General features: G+C 36.3%; 1 protein-coding gene across 1 annotated transcript in view; it reads left to right on the top strand.

Annotated features, from left to right (window-relative positions):
- Nucleotides 1–10,948, top strand: part of CFAP47 (cilia and flagella associated protein 47) — a 7,413,452-nt gene extending 7,402,504 nt beyond the window's left edge. The window contains exon 63 of the mRNA XM_044071840.1: nucleotides 10,224–10,948. Within this exon, the coding sequence (XP_043927775.1) occupies nucleotides 10,224–10,433 (210 nt within the window). The 3' untranslated portion in view covers nucleotides 10,434–10,948. The remainder of the gene's footprint in view (nucleotides 1–10,223) is intronic.
- The last annotated feature ends 6,909 nt before the right edge of the window (nucleotides 10,949–17,857 follow it).

The following is a 17,857-nucleotide window of genomic DNA, read 5'->3' as shown; positions in this document are numbered from 1 at the left end:
ACTGGTAACATATAAATGTCTTCATGTAACTGCTTAGTGGGTTCTCTCATTTTATCCCATATACCAAGAGCCAAATGACTACAGTCTGGTTGATCCAAGAAGATTAAAAAGAAAGCTTTTTGACAGCACTTCTAAAATCTTCTAAAATCATTATTTTTTTAATAAAACCTCCTGCACTGCCCGTGTGGGAAATATCACCCCATATGTCACTGTACAGAAATGGAGGAAAAAATAAAATACCTTTCAAGGGTGAAAACAGTACCTGAAGAAACTATAATCTCACAATTCAGTCAAAAAGTATACAAAATTATTGTGGACGTGTTACTTATTGGAATTGAGAATGGTCATACTGAGGTCAAGAAATATTATTTGTCAGCAGGAATGCTACCCTTACCACAGGCATGCTGTAGATAAATGGGTGATTCTATAAATTTTTTGTAGGTATATATCTCATATGCAAGTGAGTGTGTGTGTGTGTGTGTGTGTGTGTGTGTGTGTGTGTGTGTGTGTGTGTGTGTGTGTGTGTGTGTGTGTGTGTGTCTGCTTGAGAGAACCTCTCTTGCCATTGATTGAGACTTTGTTTTGCTTTATTTACTGGGATATATTTTAGTTCTAGTTCTGTAGGCCATGGTGGTGCAGTGGTTAGCATTGTCGCCTCACAGCAAGAGGTTCTCCCATTCGATTCTCGGCTGGAGCACCTTCTGTGAGGAGTCTGCATGTCCTCCCTGCAGTCGAGTGACGTATAAAGACATGCAGGTAGGTGCATGCATGAATGGGTATGCCTTCCTTAAAGGTTGGGCATTGGGCTGGCGACTCGTCACCGTAAAATTCCACTGCCAATCATTAGCGGACCGGAGTTCCTCTGTGGCGACCCCTAACCAGAAAAAGCCAAAAGACAGTTATTATTACTGGGATATATTCTAGTTCTGCTGTAACCCTGACACGGATATAGTGTGTACTAGTGAATGAATGAACACTCTTTAATTTGGGTGTGGTAGAGGCAGTACTGCAAGCAATAGTACCAGATTGTGCTGGAGGAGTTATAGCCAAATCATGGGATGCAGTTCTCTGTTTACTGGTCAAATTCTATCCAGATCCTCACCAATAGGCATGGATTTAGCCCATGTATACAAGTGGCAGAAATGAGGTTTCTTCTCAGGGTTGCTAGCCTCATAATCTATGACAGAGTGAAGAGCACTGCAGTCTGGGAAGATCACTGAAGAGAGCTGCTGGTCCTTTGGATCAAGATGATACCATTGTGTTGGTTTGGAACCAAGTGAGGAAGTCCTTAGACACCTTTGCATGGACCACCTGGAAGCAATCTAGGGCAAATCAAGGGTACAATGTTGAGATGACATGTTTCAGCTTGACTTGAAATGGCTGGGGATCCTAGGGGGTGGACTTGAGACCAGTATTGAAGACTGTGAGGTCTATCATCACAACCTTCTCCAAGGCAAACAGTTTATAAAATGGATGGATGGATGGATGGATGGATGGATGGATGGATGGATGGATGGGTGGATGGGTGGATGGATGGATGGGTGACAGTCTAAAACTGATGTATTTCAACAATAAATAACTTGACAGTTCTTCTGGTGTGCCCACCCCAAAAAGTGAGCCTATTCAATTAGCCAATAAATTACAAAAACAAAAAAGTGGAAGTGCTATTAGATATTATAAAAAATATCTCTGTTAGATCAGCCATTTTATTGTGGAAAAAAAAACGTTAGTACATTTATATAAGAGTACTTATGATAAGAAAACATTAGTGAGACAGAAAATGTTACAGCATTAAAAGTACACACCACCACCTCTAGAGTTTTCCTTTTAGACAAGCCATAAGCAGTACGTATAGTTATGCTTGAATTTATTGATTGTAATTATTAGCTTCTTCCATATTTCCCACTCAGATCACTGTAACACAAGACAAACATTGCACATGTGCAGTAAGTACAGTTTCTCACTGTAAGGCACTCTGTCACCATGATTAAATTCACACAGCTGCAGTCTGTACAGCTGGCAGTGTTACTGGTATAAGCATTGCAGAATAACTTTGTACTGGTCCTAAAACACCAACTGTGCTACTGTATTCTTCATAATACTTCAGTTCTGTAACTTGAACCTAGTCTATGGTGCAGATTGTCGCTGAAGAGGATTTTGGATCATTGTAATGACCAGGTTATCAAATGGAAATGAATGAATGAATGAATGAATGAATGAATGAATGAATGAATGAATAAATACATACATAGATAAATAAATAAATAAAAACATGCAGTGTATGCTCTTTATTTTACAGGCACTGCTATCTTTTAACCTGTATTATACATACTGATAGTATGTTATGTGTGCTAAAAACTATCAGTAAATACTGCGTATGATACCATAGTGCTCCTAATTTTATACTTTATCTCAAAATAACTGTGTAGTTTTCTGTACTTCTATTAAATATCGCCCTACTTTATACTGTGTTGCCTTACTTTGTGGGCATCTTACCAACTGGAGGACACACTGGTACTGGACCACGTGTGCTTCTGTGAATTTTATTTACGCTCATTATCTCTTTCTGTGTTATCCTTTTTTTACCTTGTAGGTATTTTCAGTATTTCAATCACTCTTTATGACTAAACTGTATTATATTTTCCTTAAATGACTTACCTTTTCTTATTAACAGTTTGTCCCTGTACTAACATGGTAATTTTCTTAACAATTATTACATTTAAAGTTTTCCTTAACCTTGGATACTATGTCTATTGACAACTAGTGTTTTGCGTCTTCTTTTCGATTTGCATACCTGGTTCTCCCAAAAATGCCTGTTTCTTCTCTGATGACAGTTTTGATATATATTTGATATTCTTTCTTACCACTTTCATGTGTATGTGCTAGACTTTACCTGACTCAGTTTTCTACCTTGTCAATAAAAATTTGCCCTCTTAAATTCCAGACATTAATTTTTGTTAAGTTTGACTCTGTAGTTTAGGTAAATATGAATCACATTCTTCATCACAGATTCCCTGCCAGTTCAACATACAAAATACTTCCTCCATCTCCTTTTCATAGCTCTAATGCTGATGTTTCCCCTGTAGGTTTCAGAAGTAGTTATGAGAGACCTCTTACTTGCACAGTTCAAGAATGATTTTCTGTTTACAAAGTTTCATCCAAGGTTCTTTAGTTGACATCTGACACATTATGGTCTCTCTGGAACAGTATCCTCTCTGACTTTTTACCTTTCTATGTATTCGTCAACACAATTGATCTTTGTGTAATATCCCTTTAATGGACCATGCCCTTCAGCATGAAATTTACTAGCAATAAACCTCACCTCCTAGTTGCTGTAATAAATGTGTCACTGCTTAGCAGAGAATGAGAAACGTAGAAATATGAAAAAAACAAGTTTTGTTTCAAAATGAAGCCTGATTTTTTTGCATTCTATTTTTGCTCCCACTACTTATCATCCATCAACTTTCGCATAATCTACTAGCCAGTTTCTTCCCATGTTATTGTGGTAATCAACTTACAGATTTATTCCCTCACTAGTCAAGAGCTGTTGATAGGAAACCATCACTTGGGCAGCAGTAAGGATGATTTGGCTAAGATCTAATCCCTGATACCCCATAAGAACTGAAAACTTTAGCTTGCAATGCCTGCTTCCACACATGTATACTACTGTGCACAGCCAACTCCTGCTACAGCTTGTGCTGCTTGGAGTGCAATACCCTTGTCATGGCCAGATTGTTGCTGATGCACCAGCCTGGTACTTGCAATACACCCAGCCTCTTCTGGGTATTAGTACTGCAATGAACCTGGTTGCTCACCTCACCTCAGGATGGATGAGTCAGCATTGTTGACTCACTTCTAGTCTCTTTTGCAACATTTCTTCAGCACCTGAGCTGCAATCAATCTCAGGTGGTCTGGGGGCTTTATCCTTATTGCAACATGGAGCCAGAATCCTTATTTTGAATGTGATTATAACAAAGACTCTTCCTATACGTTTACCACACCTTTCCCCACTTATGAACATGTCTTTGAGGGAAGTTACCCTGATAAATCTAAATATTTAAAAGGTAAAGTTGAAGAAAAGGATAATTTCCTACTCTATGAGTTACATTTCGGTAATCTTTTCCTATTAATCATAGAGCCCATTGACTAGAATTTATTTGCTTTGTCTAATGAAAGTCAAATGGTTTATACAGTGACTGGTCTTTCGACTTCTAATATCTCTACTACTCATCAGACCCTTCTGCACAAAAAAAAAAAAAAAAAAAAAATGAATGAATTGAGAGAGACAGCTTTTCTGCAACTTCATATCTTGCCCACAGCTTTTAAGGATTTGGAAAAATTTCATAATATTCTCTGAACCAAACTGTGAACTGTTCTATACTAAACTATCTAACTAACATGCACATTCCAACAGAGTAGAGTAAGTAAGAAAAAACATACCACATGTTGGTGGAATAGTGCATTCGGAAAGCTTGGAAGACGTAAAAGTAAATGTTGGTCCAAGTTAAAAATAGCAGCAATTCAGAAAAAAATAAAAAGTGATAGCCAACAGAGCATAAAAAGTTTAAGGGGCTTTTAGAAATAGCAAGAATAAATATGCATATAATGTTAGCTAACTTTGTAAATGATATTGAGATGATTTGTTTTGTACATTAGAGACTACAATGATAAGGATGGCTTGCTTGTTTTATGTAATGAATACAAAGCAATTAGTTAACATGGAGGAGGTAGCATAGGAATTAAAGAAGTTTTCTGAATATCCAACTGCTGAGGGGCAACCATATTTCGACTAAATGCTTTCAGTATGAAGTTCTTGTTATATGAATAAAGAAGAATGAGAGATTGATGCTTTGAATAAGGTTAAAAAGGATTCTGCCACGGCAAAGAATAGCATTAATGGATACTTTCTGTGCATTATTAAAAATTCAATACGGCCAATTTTATTAGACTTATTTAACTATACTTTGGGCCCAATTCTAAAATACTCGCTCACACTGAGAGCAGGTCTTTTGGAATCTGGCCCCTGGTGTAAGCTTGTTTGTACATAGGCCTTACACTGAAGTAAGTCGCTTACACTGAGACCAAGTCTTTTGGAATCGGGGTAGATTTACACTGAAATACAGTTATTATTCTACTTGATAAGAATGGCAGGGCTGACAAGGCTGAAAGCTACAGACCAATCATCTGGATTAGTGTCATTTTAAAACATTTGAAAGAACTATATTATGCTACTTTGAAAACAAGAATCGCATTTCAATTGAAATACATCAACATGGTTTTGTGAAACAGAGATCCTGTGTGATTAATTTAATATTGTTGTACTCTGAAGTTGCAATGGCAGTAGCAGTGGCAGAAGGCAGTGAATATGGGCCTAATAGTAGATGTCATATTTTTAGATTTGGCCAAAGGATTTGACTCTATCCCTATAATGTTCTAACAGCAGCTATGCAATAGTATGGCATTAGTGAGTGTTTTTATCCTGGATTAACTGGCTTTGGAGTAGGGAATCAGTAGTTAAGCTAAAAGGGGTGATCTCCCCATAAAATAAGATACAAAAAGGAGCTCCACAGAGGTCAATATTCAGCCTGTTCTTATTTCTTATTTTCTTGTTCAACTTCCCACAAAGTACCCATTGTTTTGGGTAGTAAAGTTTGCAGATGACTCCAAGATAGACAGGGTAATCAGCAATGGCCATGGTTAGGCAGAGTTTAAGTCATAAACTGACAACCTGTATTTGTGCTCCACACACAATAAAGTCAGGCTTAATGGCAAGAAATGTAAACTACTGCATGTAGGCAGAGGAAATGTAGGTTACTTTTATGCCATCTCATTTGGTTATAATAAACATGATGACTTAAAGGTTAGGAAAGGTTTCCATGTAATTGATGCAGCATTATGGTATTTTAGTTCAGGAAGTGTTGTGGTGCTGATCCTACTGTTCATTAATACTGTCAGACCTATTTTAGATTATGATTGTGGTATATATACCTGATCCATTAATAATTTAAGCACTTTGGAAAGGGTAAAAATGAGAGTTATAAAAATATTAATTCTGTAAAAAACTATATGACATGAAAATAGGCTAAATAACCTGAAAATCTTCTCCATGTTTTAAAGACTGCACAGAAATAATCTTATAGTTATTTAAGAAAATACATGCATAATAATTGTCAACTGCACTGGACATTAAATTCAATAATGCTAATAATGGAACAAGAAATGATAAATCTTTTGCATGTATTTCTGTTGCTACTTGTAAACTGAGGAAGCTTTAGTTATAGAGCAGCCACCTCATGGAATAAGTTACCTCTCAGAATTCAGTAAATGGAGTCCCTGCATTTATTCACAAGTAAAATAGATTTGTGGCTTGGGGAGAAGGTTTATTGACATGTACAGTAATGGAAAATGGCTTCCTATGATGTCTTATGAAGTACAAAGCCAATAATAAACAATGAAAGACTGAAATATTGGCTTTAAACAATAATTTAAATTGACTTTCTAAAATCTGTATTTGGTTGATTTAGCTGCTGATGTTAATAAATTGTTTTTTATTGTTTCCAGACTTGCATGGAAGCATTTTGAAGTGAATTGCATGTTCATAGAGAAACTGTATTTTTCAGTTCCATATCAATTATATCAGAGAATATGTCAAAGTTTATGGTTGATCATCAGAATATTATTAACAAACATGTTTGTATGGCAGATGCCCACTTCAAATTTTGATAGTGTGAATATTTGCATATTGTAAAGACTGCTCCCGGTTTGTTTCGGGTGTAACATGAACTTGCTTACTTGATCCTTATGTTTAAGTCAGCAGTTACTAGCAGTATAATAAGGAGACAGGCTAGGCTTAAGGGGGACCCTATCTATAAAACACTGGTGCTGAAAAAAAGGAACGTTTTAATGTTGGCAAGGGTTCTTTCTGGTGCTGAAGCAAGAACCCTTATTAATGAGTAATAGAATAAAGATTAAACAATGGCTCTGTGTCTGTCTGTTTTTAATTGACAAAAGAGCTGTAGTTTTCCAGGCTTAGTAAGAAATTCCCCTTCTATAGGCTTCAGCCCTCCACAAGTAGACCCTGTAAGATTACTAACAATGGAGTTAATAAAAGGGGAAGTCCAAGGGGCCAGTTATTTTCAGGAAATCCAGTATATAAGAGTTCAAGATGATGGTTCTAAATGATCCTGAGCTCCACTTCCCTCTCCTCCCTCATTTCTCAAGTTCTGCATGTCATACTTTGTTTGAAAGGGGGCACGCATGAAGAATTTCAGCACCGAAGACCACTGGAAAAATGTTTCAATAGATGTGTGGTTAAGAGGAAAGTCATTGATAGGTTATAAACATAGGATCAGTTAAGCCTCAGGCACAGACTTTTCTGAAATATTTAAGCTTTGTCTTTCTCTCTAACCCATTCTTTTCCCGAACAGAACCTCTTCACTGAAAAATGTTTAGAAAATGTACTGTAGAAAAAAGTTCTTACCCATTATAAGATGATGGGCACCTTTCCAAATTCTTTATCACCAACAAAACAAGAAAGCAAGGAGTGATAACTCCTGTTTTGTCAAAAGCTAACATGAAAAATAAGGGGAAGAATTTCAAGATGTTTTTTTCACTTGACCCCTTTGATTTTTTTATACCACAAAGGACTGAACAATAACATTGGTCATAAAAGAAGATTGCTGTTAGTTTCTGATCTTCAAGCCTTGCAGAAGATTTTTCAGGTTTCAGGCAGAAAATCAGCATTTCCATCTTGCAGTGTTTATGCTTCACCTAGTACAGATCCCAGAGAATTTTGCAAATGTCTTAATCTGGCACTTGCTGCTCGTAAGCTGAGGTGGATCTGCTTTCACCATTTTTTACGAGTGACTGTTTTGTTAAAGCACACTGAGAAACTATTCTTAGATCACTCAAGTCTGTTATTCCATTTCTACTTTATATAGAACATATGGTAAACCAAAACGAAAATGTATAATTTTTCTTCACAACAGAAAATGTTAGTTGCAGCCTGACCTAGCAGTCTTCAGAAAATGATTCTTTTGACTCAGGAAAGAGTAGATTTCAAGGTGTCTTTTTTCAATGAGGTGCTATTTAATCCAGTCTACCAGGCAAAGCTGTTCCTTATGATTTTGCATCACTGGTTCTCTAGGATTGTGATCAAGCATAATACCTGCCTCCAGATGAGGAAGTCTCAGTTCCATGGTCATAGACATTTGCTCATACGGGTAATCAGTTTCACCAGAAGGTTTCCACAATTCCATCCTTAGAAAAGAAACTCAACTGCAGGGCTCTCACTGTTCAGTCAAACTTAGGCAGGGTCTTTCTTTCTATTATCCAGCTTTAGTTTTGTTGACAAATGTACAAGACACAGTCTTGGAAGCACTGATATGGACTTTTCAGTGCTTCATTGGACTTGACAGTATCTCAGAAAGTGTTGCACATCATTGTGAAAGAAATGGTAGCTGTGACTCTTTTTATTTATGCAATCAAAAACTGCCTACAAGCAGGAGTCCATAAGTGGTAAAGTATTGTGAAGACTTGGTGTTGCTTCTAAATATTCATTTTAAAGTGATTCACCATCCAGAGAGAAGCAAGTTTGAAGTGAGCCAGTTAAAGGGTTCTTATTACCTGAATCATGAGTCAAACATGAGTGAGAGTTTTCTGTCTTCCTGCAGCCATGCGAAAGAGGCTGAAGATGGAGCTGTCTCCAGTATTAATCATTGCTGAGCTTCCATAGTTTGGATTAAAAAAACATAGAAGCTGAGCAATTGTTTTTGATTTAGAATGACTGCTCAAAATGGTGTGGATGGGTAAGGAGCCTATTGTATGCATTTCATCCTTCATCTTTTGGTCAACATACTGATAAATACAAGAAAGGAAAATAAAATTTAATAACCCTAATTCTTCCTACTGTTCTAGAGCATATTTTTTAATCTCTCAGGAGTACTGTTTTGCTCTACCAAGAAGCTTAGATATCACACCCATCAATGCACTCTCTTGACCTCACCATATCTGAGTGCTGACATTGATCCTTATTTTCTATAAATTATTTAATTCCTGCAAGAATATAGAAGGCCTACTGCTAGAAAACTGCATAAGTCAATTGGAAGAGCTTTTCTTTTTGTGCAGAGTTTAAGAGCATTGTAATATTTTTAACTACCTGTCTCACTTGCTTACCCTTTGACTGGTGATTATATTTGCTTTCCAGTCTCTTATGTTATCTTTATATATAACCAGAGAGCATTTGTGTCTTTAGCCTTCATTCTGTATAATGCACTTGGAAACTAACTCTCTTAAACAAAGGAATAGCTAGCTCATTCAGTGCCCTGGGCTGGTACTATGAACCAGTGACCCACCCCACAGCTCTCCAGGACAGCAAACTCAATCTGAGGTATGTTAGGTTGGCTTGGCATTCTGGGTAATGGGAGGAGCTTGAGAGGTCTTGGATCCATTGATCTGGTAGAAGCCGCCGACTCTGATCTGAGTATCAGATCTGAACTCATCATTTGAGCAATAATGAAAATGGACAGTACAGATGGAACATTATAGTGGGTACATAACATTTTTTTTTGTTTCATCAGTGATTTGGGTAATTTGTCACTGCTACTTTACACTGTGTAACTTGAGGGATCACAGAAATCTGATGTGAATTAGGGTGAAGTGTTACTGTTTGGAGTAGTGTGATACCTCATGTGTAGCAGTTTTTGAAATCCCACAGAAACTGCAGAAAAAATGATGCCATAAAAAGGTAAGCAGATTTTGAAAGCATTCCACAGTAACACAAAGGAAGATTTTAATGTTTCTTTACTCTTTAGTTGATATCTTCCTCTCCAGGTCACATCTAGAAATATAGCACTCCTTGAAGTCAGATGACTGCTTGCTGCATACTGTGTAAAAGGTGGAGAGAGTTGATGGGGGTCCTTTGCTATTAAGAACATTTATTTTCCATTGCCCTAGTTTTCTTTTCTGAACTATATGTAAGTCTTAATGAAGTGTTCTTTTTAAGTGTTCTTTACTTATTAATGATTCTTGTCACTGGTTGTTAATCTGCAGTTCTCAGACACCCTACTTGAAAAGCACTAGATATTTTTATAATTAGGTGAACGGTGTTAAATATTTCTCACATATTCAAGTTTATCAGTATATGAGTCAGGCTAGGATTTACATGCTGGTTTGTCCTGGGAGATAGTCATACATTATCTCAACTGAAATGTTTTTGCTTACAGACAGCTGAGACACAATGGATGTACAAGATCAATGGAATGCAACCACAAAGCACACCCCCTACTGTTCGTGCTGGTAGAATTGCCTCTGTGGGGTACATACAGCCTGCTAAGGTCCGACAGCGCAACTTTATCCGTGAAAATCTCAAGCTGATTACCACTGCAGTGTCATCTCCTATCAAGGGAACTCCTTTAGTCATACGCACAAAATAATTTGCTGTATTTTTCAGCATGATGTGTAATGCACAATTAATGAAGTCAAAGTCATTTCTTTTGATAAAGCCTCAGATACACTGTGAGACATTAAGACATCAATTGAGCTATGCATGAAGAAGACTATTTTTTTCAGAACTGTAACACTCGATGCACATTATGTCATGCACTGTGATTGACTGTGGCATTTCAGTTTTATGTTAATTTGTGTAATTTGTGTAATGAACACAAATAGCATACATTTTTTTAGAAATTCCAACTAATACTAAATAAGTACCATCAAGATAATAGACAACATTCTGAATATATGCATTTTCTCTGTTTTCTATTTGTTGTAAATAATACCCTAAATTAATAGTTATTTGTTTAGTTACTGTAGAAATATTACAACATATTCTGTCTTAAATGTCATTTCTAAGTCTAGCAATGTACAAAGTTTACAGTTTAGTAGCAAATCAAAAAGTGTACAGTTTTATCTGTAATGCAAGATAAGAAAATAAATCTAATTTCTTGCACCGGCTAGTAAAGTATCTCATATTTTTAAATGAAGTGCTACTATACAAATAATATATGACTGAAAAAAATGCTGTCAAATCACACACTCAAGCAGGTCATTTAGTCTTGTTAAGACAAAAGAAAACAAATTAATTTCTCATCAGCTGGTTCATAAATGTAGTCCCCTTTTTAAATACACTCATGAACTGTGCCCTCAGCTCCTGGTTCAGATTATTTTTTTTAATAAAGAATGCTGTGCCTGTCCATTCAGAAAAGAAACATTATACTCTTTATTTCACAGAAAGAAAATGTGTGTGTGTGTGTGTGTGTGTGTGTGTGTGTGTCCATGTTTGTGTGTGTGTGTGTGTGTGTGTGTGTGTGTGTGTGTGTGTGTGTGTGTGTGTGTGTGTGTGTGTGTGTGTGTGTGTGTGTGTGTGTGTGTGTGTGTGTGTGTGTGTGTGTGTGTGCAGAGGTGGGTGGGTGTGGGTGTCTGGTTGTCTGCGAGTGTCCTTGAGTGCATGTATGGCAGTGTTTGTAAAGGCATGTATGTGAGTGTATGTATGCAAGTCTTTATGACTGCATATATGCAAGTGTATGTGAGTGTGTATGAGTACTTGTGTGCATGCTTGAGTGTGTAGAGGGTTCAGACTTCTACATATGGGAGGCTGCTCCAGAGAACATAGATTTTTTTTACAGCTTTAAAGCACATGTCAGAGGTATACCTTTCAACCTTTTTGCACAAGAAATCTGGACAAAGCCTAAAGTAATGATGGGACAACGGATGAAAAATAGAGATAGATTTTAAATATTGCTCTTATAAGCTTAACAAGTTAAATTTTAGCAGTTACATTTTCAGTGTTCTATTAAAAATCAGGCAAATGGTGGACCCCTTACTCCAACAATCCTCAGTCCCTTTAAGATGAGAAGACTTGGAATCCACATCTTAACAGTAAGGTGGCTATTTTTGAGATTTTTTTTGGAAAAGATCTATACAGTTTATATTATTCCAACTCTCAACAATATTTTAGTCTCCCCAAAGAAGATTGGACTTTGTTAACTTATTTAAGGAATGATCCATCTTTAAGAATTATGAAACCTGACAAAGGTGGGGGGATTATTATTGCTGACAAGATTGACTACACTAGTCAGATGTTTACTTTGCTATAGGACACTGATCAGTACAAAACTTTATCAAGAAATGAAATCTCTAGCATACAGAAAAATGTACCTATTTTTGGAAGATTCCATTTTGTAGAGGGTTATCCCCATTGATACATTTAATTTTCTTGACAACAGGCACCCTTTTATATCTGCAATATTCAGTATACCTAAAATTCATAAAGAGATAGTTTCAACACCTTACTGTTTAATAGTTACAGCAGAAAATTCTAAAACTTACCCATTGGCAGTCTTCGCTGACCATATTTTAAAGAATCTATTAAACATGTTGATTATATTTTAAAGGATTCCAGGGATTTTCTAACTAAGGTAAAGCAACATTAATTTAGTGAAAGCTGCAGTTTTTATACTATAGATGTAGTCGACTTATTTTCATGCATACCCCACCAGACAGGCTTAGAATTATTTTATACTGCTATCACAGAATTATCTACTTTGGATGATTGTCTTATTAACTTTATTTTAGCCACTATGGTCACATCCTTTCTAATAACTTCTTATATTTTGAAGGGGAATACTTCTGTCAAACCTAAGCAGTAGCAATCTGTGCCAGTTGTGCAGTCATGTATGCTAATTTAGTTTTATATATTTGAGAAAAAATATATCATAGGGTCCCCTTACCAGGAATATTTGTGCACTTATTTGTGTTACCTGGAGGATATCTTAATTTTCTGGAAAAGTCCTGGTAATGAAGTCGAAGATTTTTTGGCCTACATTAGTAATACCACTCATTTCCTTAATACACAAACATTCAACCATAATGATATCAAGAACACCAAAGCTTTTAAAATTTCTTCAACAACAAAACATTTAAACAATTATGTAGATACAAGGAGCTTGAAAGACATAGTTGAAATAAAATTACCATCTTCCTTAAAATTCACCCACTACTCCTATAGATTTGGAACTCAGATAAAGTTTTGGTAACTAGCTCTTTACTTTCAAAACAGATGAAGTATTGATTATTTCATGCCCCTTATCTGATCATAACACCATTACTTTTAAAATAACTTTTAGGTCTGACACTTTAAACTTTTGTCAAAGAATCCCTGCATACATAACTAAAGTAAAAGGCTTTAAAAATGGGTGTTAAAGGTAATGAATCAGTTCATAGATATGAATAACAATGGTGAGGTCTTGGATATGATTTTATGGGATACATTAAAAGTTGTTCTATATGGTAAAGTTAAAAACTGGTATTTATCTAAAAGAAAAGAATGGGGCAAGATGTTAACAGACATACAAGATGAAATTTACAAATTAAAACTAAATCTTATACCTAGTGACAAAACAGCACTTACCAATATTAAAACATTAAGTAAAGAATGCCAAGATATTCTTCAACATAAAATTTCTATCAATCTAGAAAAAATCCAACTACATTCATATTCATTAAATCCTAAAAGCATGTAGAAAATAACAATCAGATCAAAGTAATTAAATGAAAAAAAAAATCAAAGAAATTATATGTAAAGATAAGAACAAAATAATTAAAATATCAGATTTAAAAAGCATATTAAATTGTTTTAATAAGCATTATGATGGTATTAATAGTTTACGGCTCTCTAAAAGAAAACATCAAAAATATCAAAAGAACAAAATAGTAAAATAGATAAATCCTTTACATTTAAAGAACTAAAAGATCAAATAAAAAATGTAAAGACTAACAAAGCACCAGCACTAGATGGAATAATTCCTGAGTTATATAAACGTTTCCCTGACAATATACTAAATTTTTTTCTAAAAACTTTTCAGGAAGTCAAAACTACATCTAATATACCACTTCATGGAAATATTCTCTTGTTTCTCCTATCCTAAAACCTGATAAAGAGCACACTTCATGTTCATCTTACTGTCCAATACATCTCTTGAATATAAATTATAATATTTTTATGTCTGTATTGTCAAAAAGACTAAATACCGTAATCTCTGATCTAATAAATGAAGACCAGACAGGATTCATAATTAATAGGAAAGTGCAAGATAACCTAAGTCTTGATATGGATAAAGATTTTGATTCCCTAAATTGGTCTTATCTATTCAAAGTACTGCATGAATATAATTTTTCCTCAGAATTTATAGTATCAATCAAAATGCTTTAGGAAAATTCTGTTTCTTTTGTAAAGATTGTTTTTTTTTCATTTCTAGCTCATTTAAAGTATTCAAATGTACAAAACAAGGATGCCCTTTGTTGTCTTTATTTTTCGCACTCACCATAGAACCATTTGCTAATCATATAAGAAATAACTCAAAAATAAAAGGCTATAAATTAAACAATACATGCTCTCCAAAAATTCAGCTTTTTGTAGATTATTTATTAATCATGTGTGTAGATATTGAAACATTATTGGAATACTTAGTTAATGCTATTGATTTATTTGAGAAAGTGTCAGGGCTAAAATTCAACCACAATAAAATTAAATCACACCTGATAAATAAACAAGTATCCACAAAGTTAAACTCACTTTAAATGGGATAATACACATATTAATTACTTAGAAGTTAGCATTGAATCCACTTATAAAACATCAATATTAGTTAACTATCAGCACATAATTAATACAATAATAAATCTGACAGAAAACTGATTATTTTTCACATTTGAAGATAGACTACCTCTAATTAAAATGATCATCCTACCAAAAATTCTATTTATCAGTCAGTCATTAATTCTTCCCCCACTTAAAGGAACCATAAAGAATAAATGACATTGTACTCATATTCTTATGGTATCCAAAAAAAAAAAAAACAGACTCTCCTTATACTGGCATAAAGCAAGTTGGGAGGAGGGAGATATTGATTTTCCTAATATTGACCTTTACTTAAATTCAATTATTATTAATACAGTATTCTTGTAGCTTAACTCATCATATTCATCCTGCTGTAAATCAATTCATGAGAACATGTTATTAGTAAATAAATTATTTGACCCATTTATTAAAATAGAAAGAAAAATCTTAATGTGGACCCTAAAAGCCTGTACTCTAAATGATAAACAGAAATTCACATTCTTTCCTCTCCTAGATCAGTTATTATTACAATTGGCTAAGTTATTGCAAAATTGCAACTTTATGCTAACTTATTTCTTAGAAGGCGAAAGGCCGAGGTACCAGAATAAACTCATTTGGAATTTATAGCATGTCATGCATAGATGTGTTGCAGCTTTGTGTTGTATGTCTTTTTTCTTATTATACTGCATTGGTTTTCATTATTAAAATTCCCTTATTAGCCTCAATAAAAAGTTTAGATCTCTCATCAAAACCTCCAAAGCCAGCTTTGAAAGCAGAATTGTGGCAGGCACTGAAAACAACCATAAAGCCTTCTATAGTTATATCAAGAATCTCCATGGCAATACCCAGATTTGCTCTGAGTTACTGCACAATGGAACCTTCTATACTGAGCCAACAGATATTGCCAACAGACAGATTCAGTGCCAACTTTACCCCTCTCTCCCTCCCTAAAAGACCAATCTCAATATCGGAAGAATGGCAGACACTCAGCATTACTGCAGTACAGGTTAAAGCTGCATTATCCAACACCAAGAATACAGCTTCTATACGACCTGACAATATCCCCGGCTTTGTTTTACATGAATTACAAAGTGAACTGGCACCACATCTGTGTGCCCTGTTCACTCACAGCCTCACCTCAGCCTTGTCACTACCAAATGGCACACTGCTACAGTCATCCCTCTCCACAAAGGAGGAGGGACTACAGACCCTGGCAATTATCACCCCATTAGCCTGATGAGTCTAATATGTAAGGCTATGGAGCACATCATCATGGACCTAATTAACAAGGATATAGAGAATCTTCAAATTCTAGATCCCATGCAGTTTGGTTTTGTGAAAGGTAGATCATGCCTGCTCAACCTGGCTGACTTCTTTGAGTCAGTCACCAGAGCTGCGGATGAGGGTAAGGCAGTTCCTACAGCATACCTCGATCTGGCCAAGCCCTTTGATACCATTCCTCACTCAGGAATTATTGATAAACTCACCAAACTAGACATCAACCCCTATATCATTAGGTGAGTTGCAAATTGGCTCACAGATAGAACCCACAGTGTGAAAGTAGTAGACTCCAAGTCAGACTGCTAACCAGTCATGAGTGGAGTCCCACAGGGATCAGTCCTGGGTCCTCTCCTGTTTGGCATCTACTTCTCAGAAGTCCAGGCCAATACGGAAGGACCCTGGCTGACCAAGTTCACAGATGACTGCAAGCTGGGAGCCATTATTAACTCCCGAAGTAATGCAGACATCCTACAGAAAGGCCTCACTGAGACCAATGACTGGTGTCAAAATCATGGCCTTAAGCTTAATGCCAAAAAATGCATCATCATCCCCTTTGGGAAAAACTCAGTTCCCACTAATTACCACATTGATGGGAGCCCATTTAACACTGAATGCATTATAAGTGATCTGGGGACACAGGTTGACAGCAAACTCTCCTTTGACCACCACATTGCCACTGTGGTTAGATAGTCCTTCTATGTGGTGCATCTCATTAACAAGGGTTTTGCATCCAGGAAGAAAGAGGTCATCATTTCTCTCTACTCTTCCCTCATTAGCCCAATCATAGAGTATAATGCCCCATTTGGCATGTACCTCACTAGACACCTGCAACAGCTGAAGCGGCCACAAAAGTACTTCACGAAGAGGATCCTAGGCCTTAAACATATGTCTTACATGGACTGACTCAAAAAACTCCAGCTATTCTCTGTCTCATATCATCTACTAAGAGGCAATCTCTGCTTGGCTTACAAAGCCATGTCTGACCCAGCTCTGTTAGAAATGCTACATCTAAAGAAATCCAAATCCCTCCACACCACACACTCCAGAGACCTCAACCTCATTACCACAATCAACAGAACATGCTGGAGGGACAGGTTCATAACCCAGACACTGCCCATGCTCTGGAATAGACTTCCTATACATGTCAAGCAGAGTACCTCACTGGCCGTCTTCAAGGGAAATCTTGATGAGTGGATGGGAAATAGAAAGTTTACCCTGGGGATCACTCCAGTGGCTCAACTTGATAGAGGCACTGGGAACTAACACTGAGTGGCACAATGTGAGGGCATGTCTATGGGGTAGGATTGTAAAGGCACCATGGCCATTAGCCTAGTACATACCTATGAACCTATTGAACCTATGAACCTATTAATTTTCAGAAGACTTATGTACTCAAATCATTTAACTAAAAACCTTATTAATGACAATATTCCCGATAGCTTTTACTAGTAAATGTTTGATTTCCTTTGATGTAAGTAAAATGCTACAGTTAATAAAAAGTAACTTGTTATACTGGAATCAGTTTAAGTCTGGTAATAAAACTCTCACAGCATATTATTTGATAGCTAGATACAGTTTGTAGAATAGTAATTGGCTTGATATTCAAGCTTGCAAATACTTCATTCAAAACAAAATTATATTACAATTAGTCATACATAATAAAACCAGGTGGCCACGGTGGTGCAGAGGTTAGCATTGCCACCTCACAGCAAGAGGTTTTCCGGTTCGATCCTCGGCTGGGGTGCCTTCTGTGTGGAGTCTGCATGTCCTCCCTTTTGTCGTGTGGGTTTCCTCCGGGTGCTCCGGTTTCCTCCCACATCCCAAAGACATGCTGTAGGTGGATTGGACACTCTAAATTGGCCCTAGGTGTGAGTGTGTGCATGTGTGTGCCTTCTGTGGAAGGTTGGGCACCAGGCTGGCAACTCACCACTGTAAAACTCCACTGCCAATCATGAGTGG

Source organism: Protopterus annectens, chromosome 5.part0 (genome assembly GCF_019279795.1).
Source record: "Protopterus annectens isolate FY-2018-M chromosome 5.part0, PAN1.0, whole genome shotgun sequence".
Taxonomy (NCBI): Eukaryota; Metazoa; Chordata; order Ceratodontiformes; family Protopteridae; genus Protopterus; species Protopterus annectens.
This window is presented reverse-complemented; position numbering and strand designations above follow the sequence as displayed.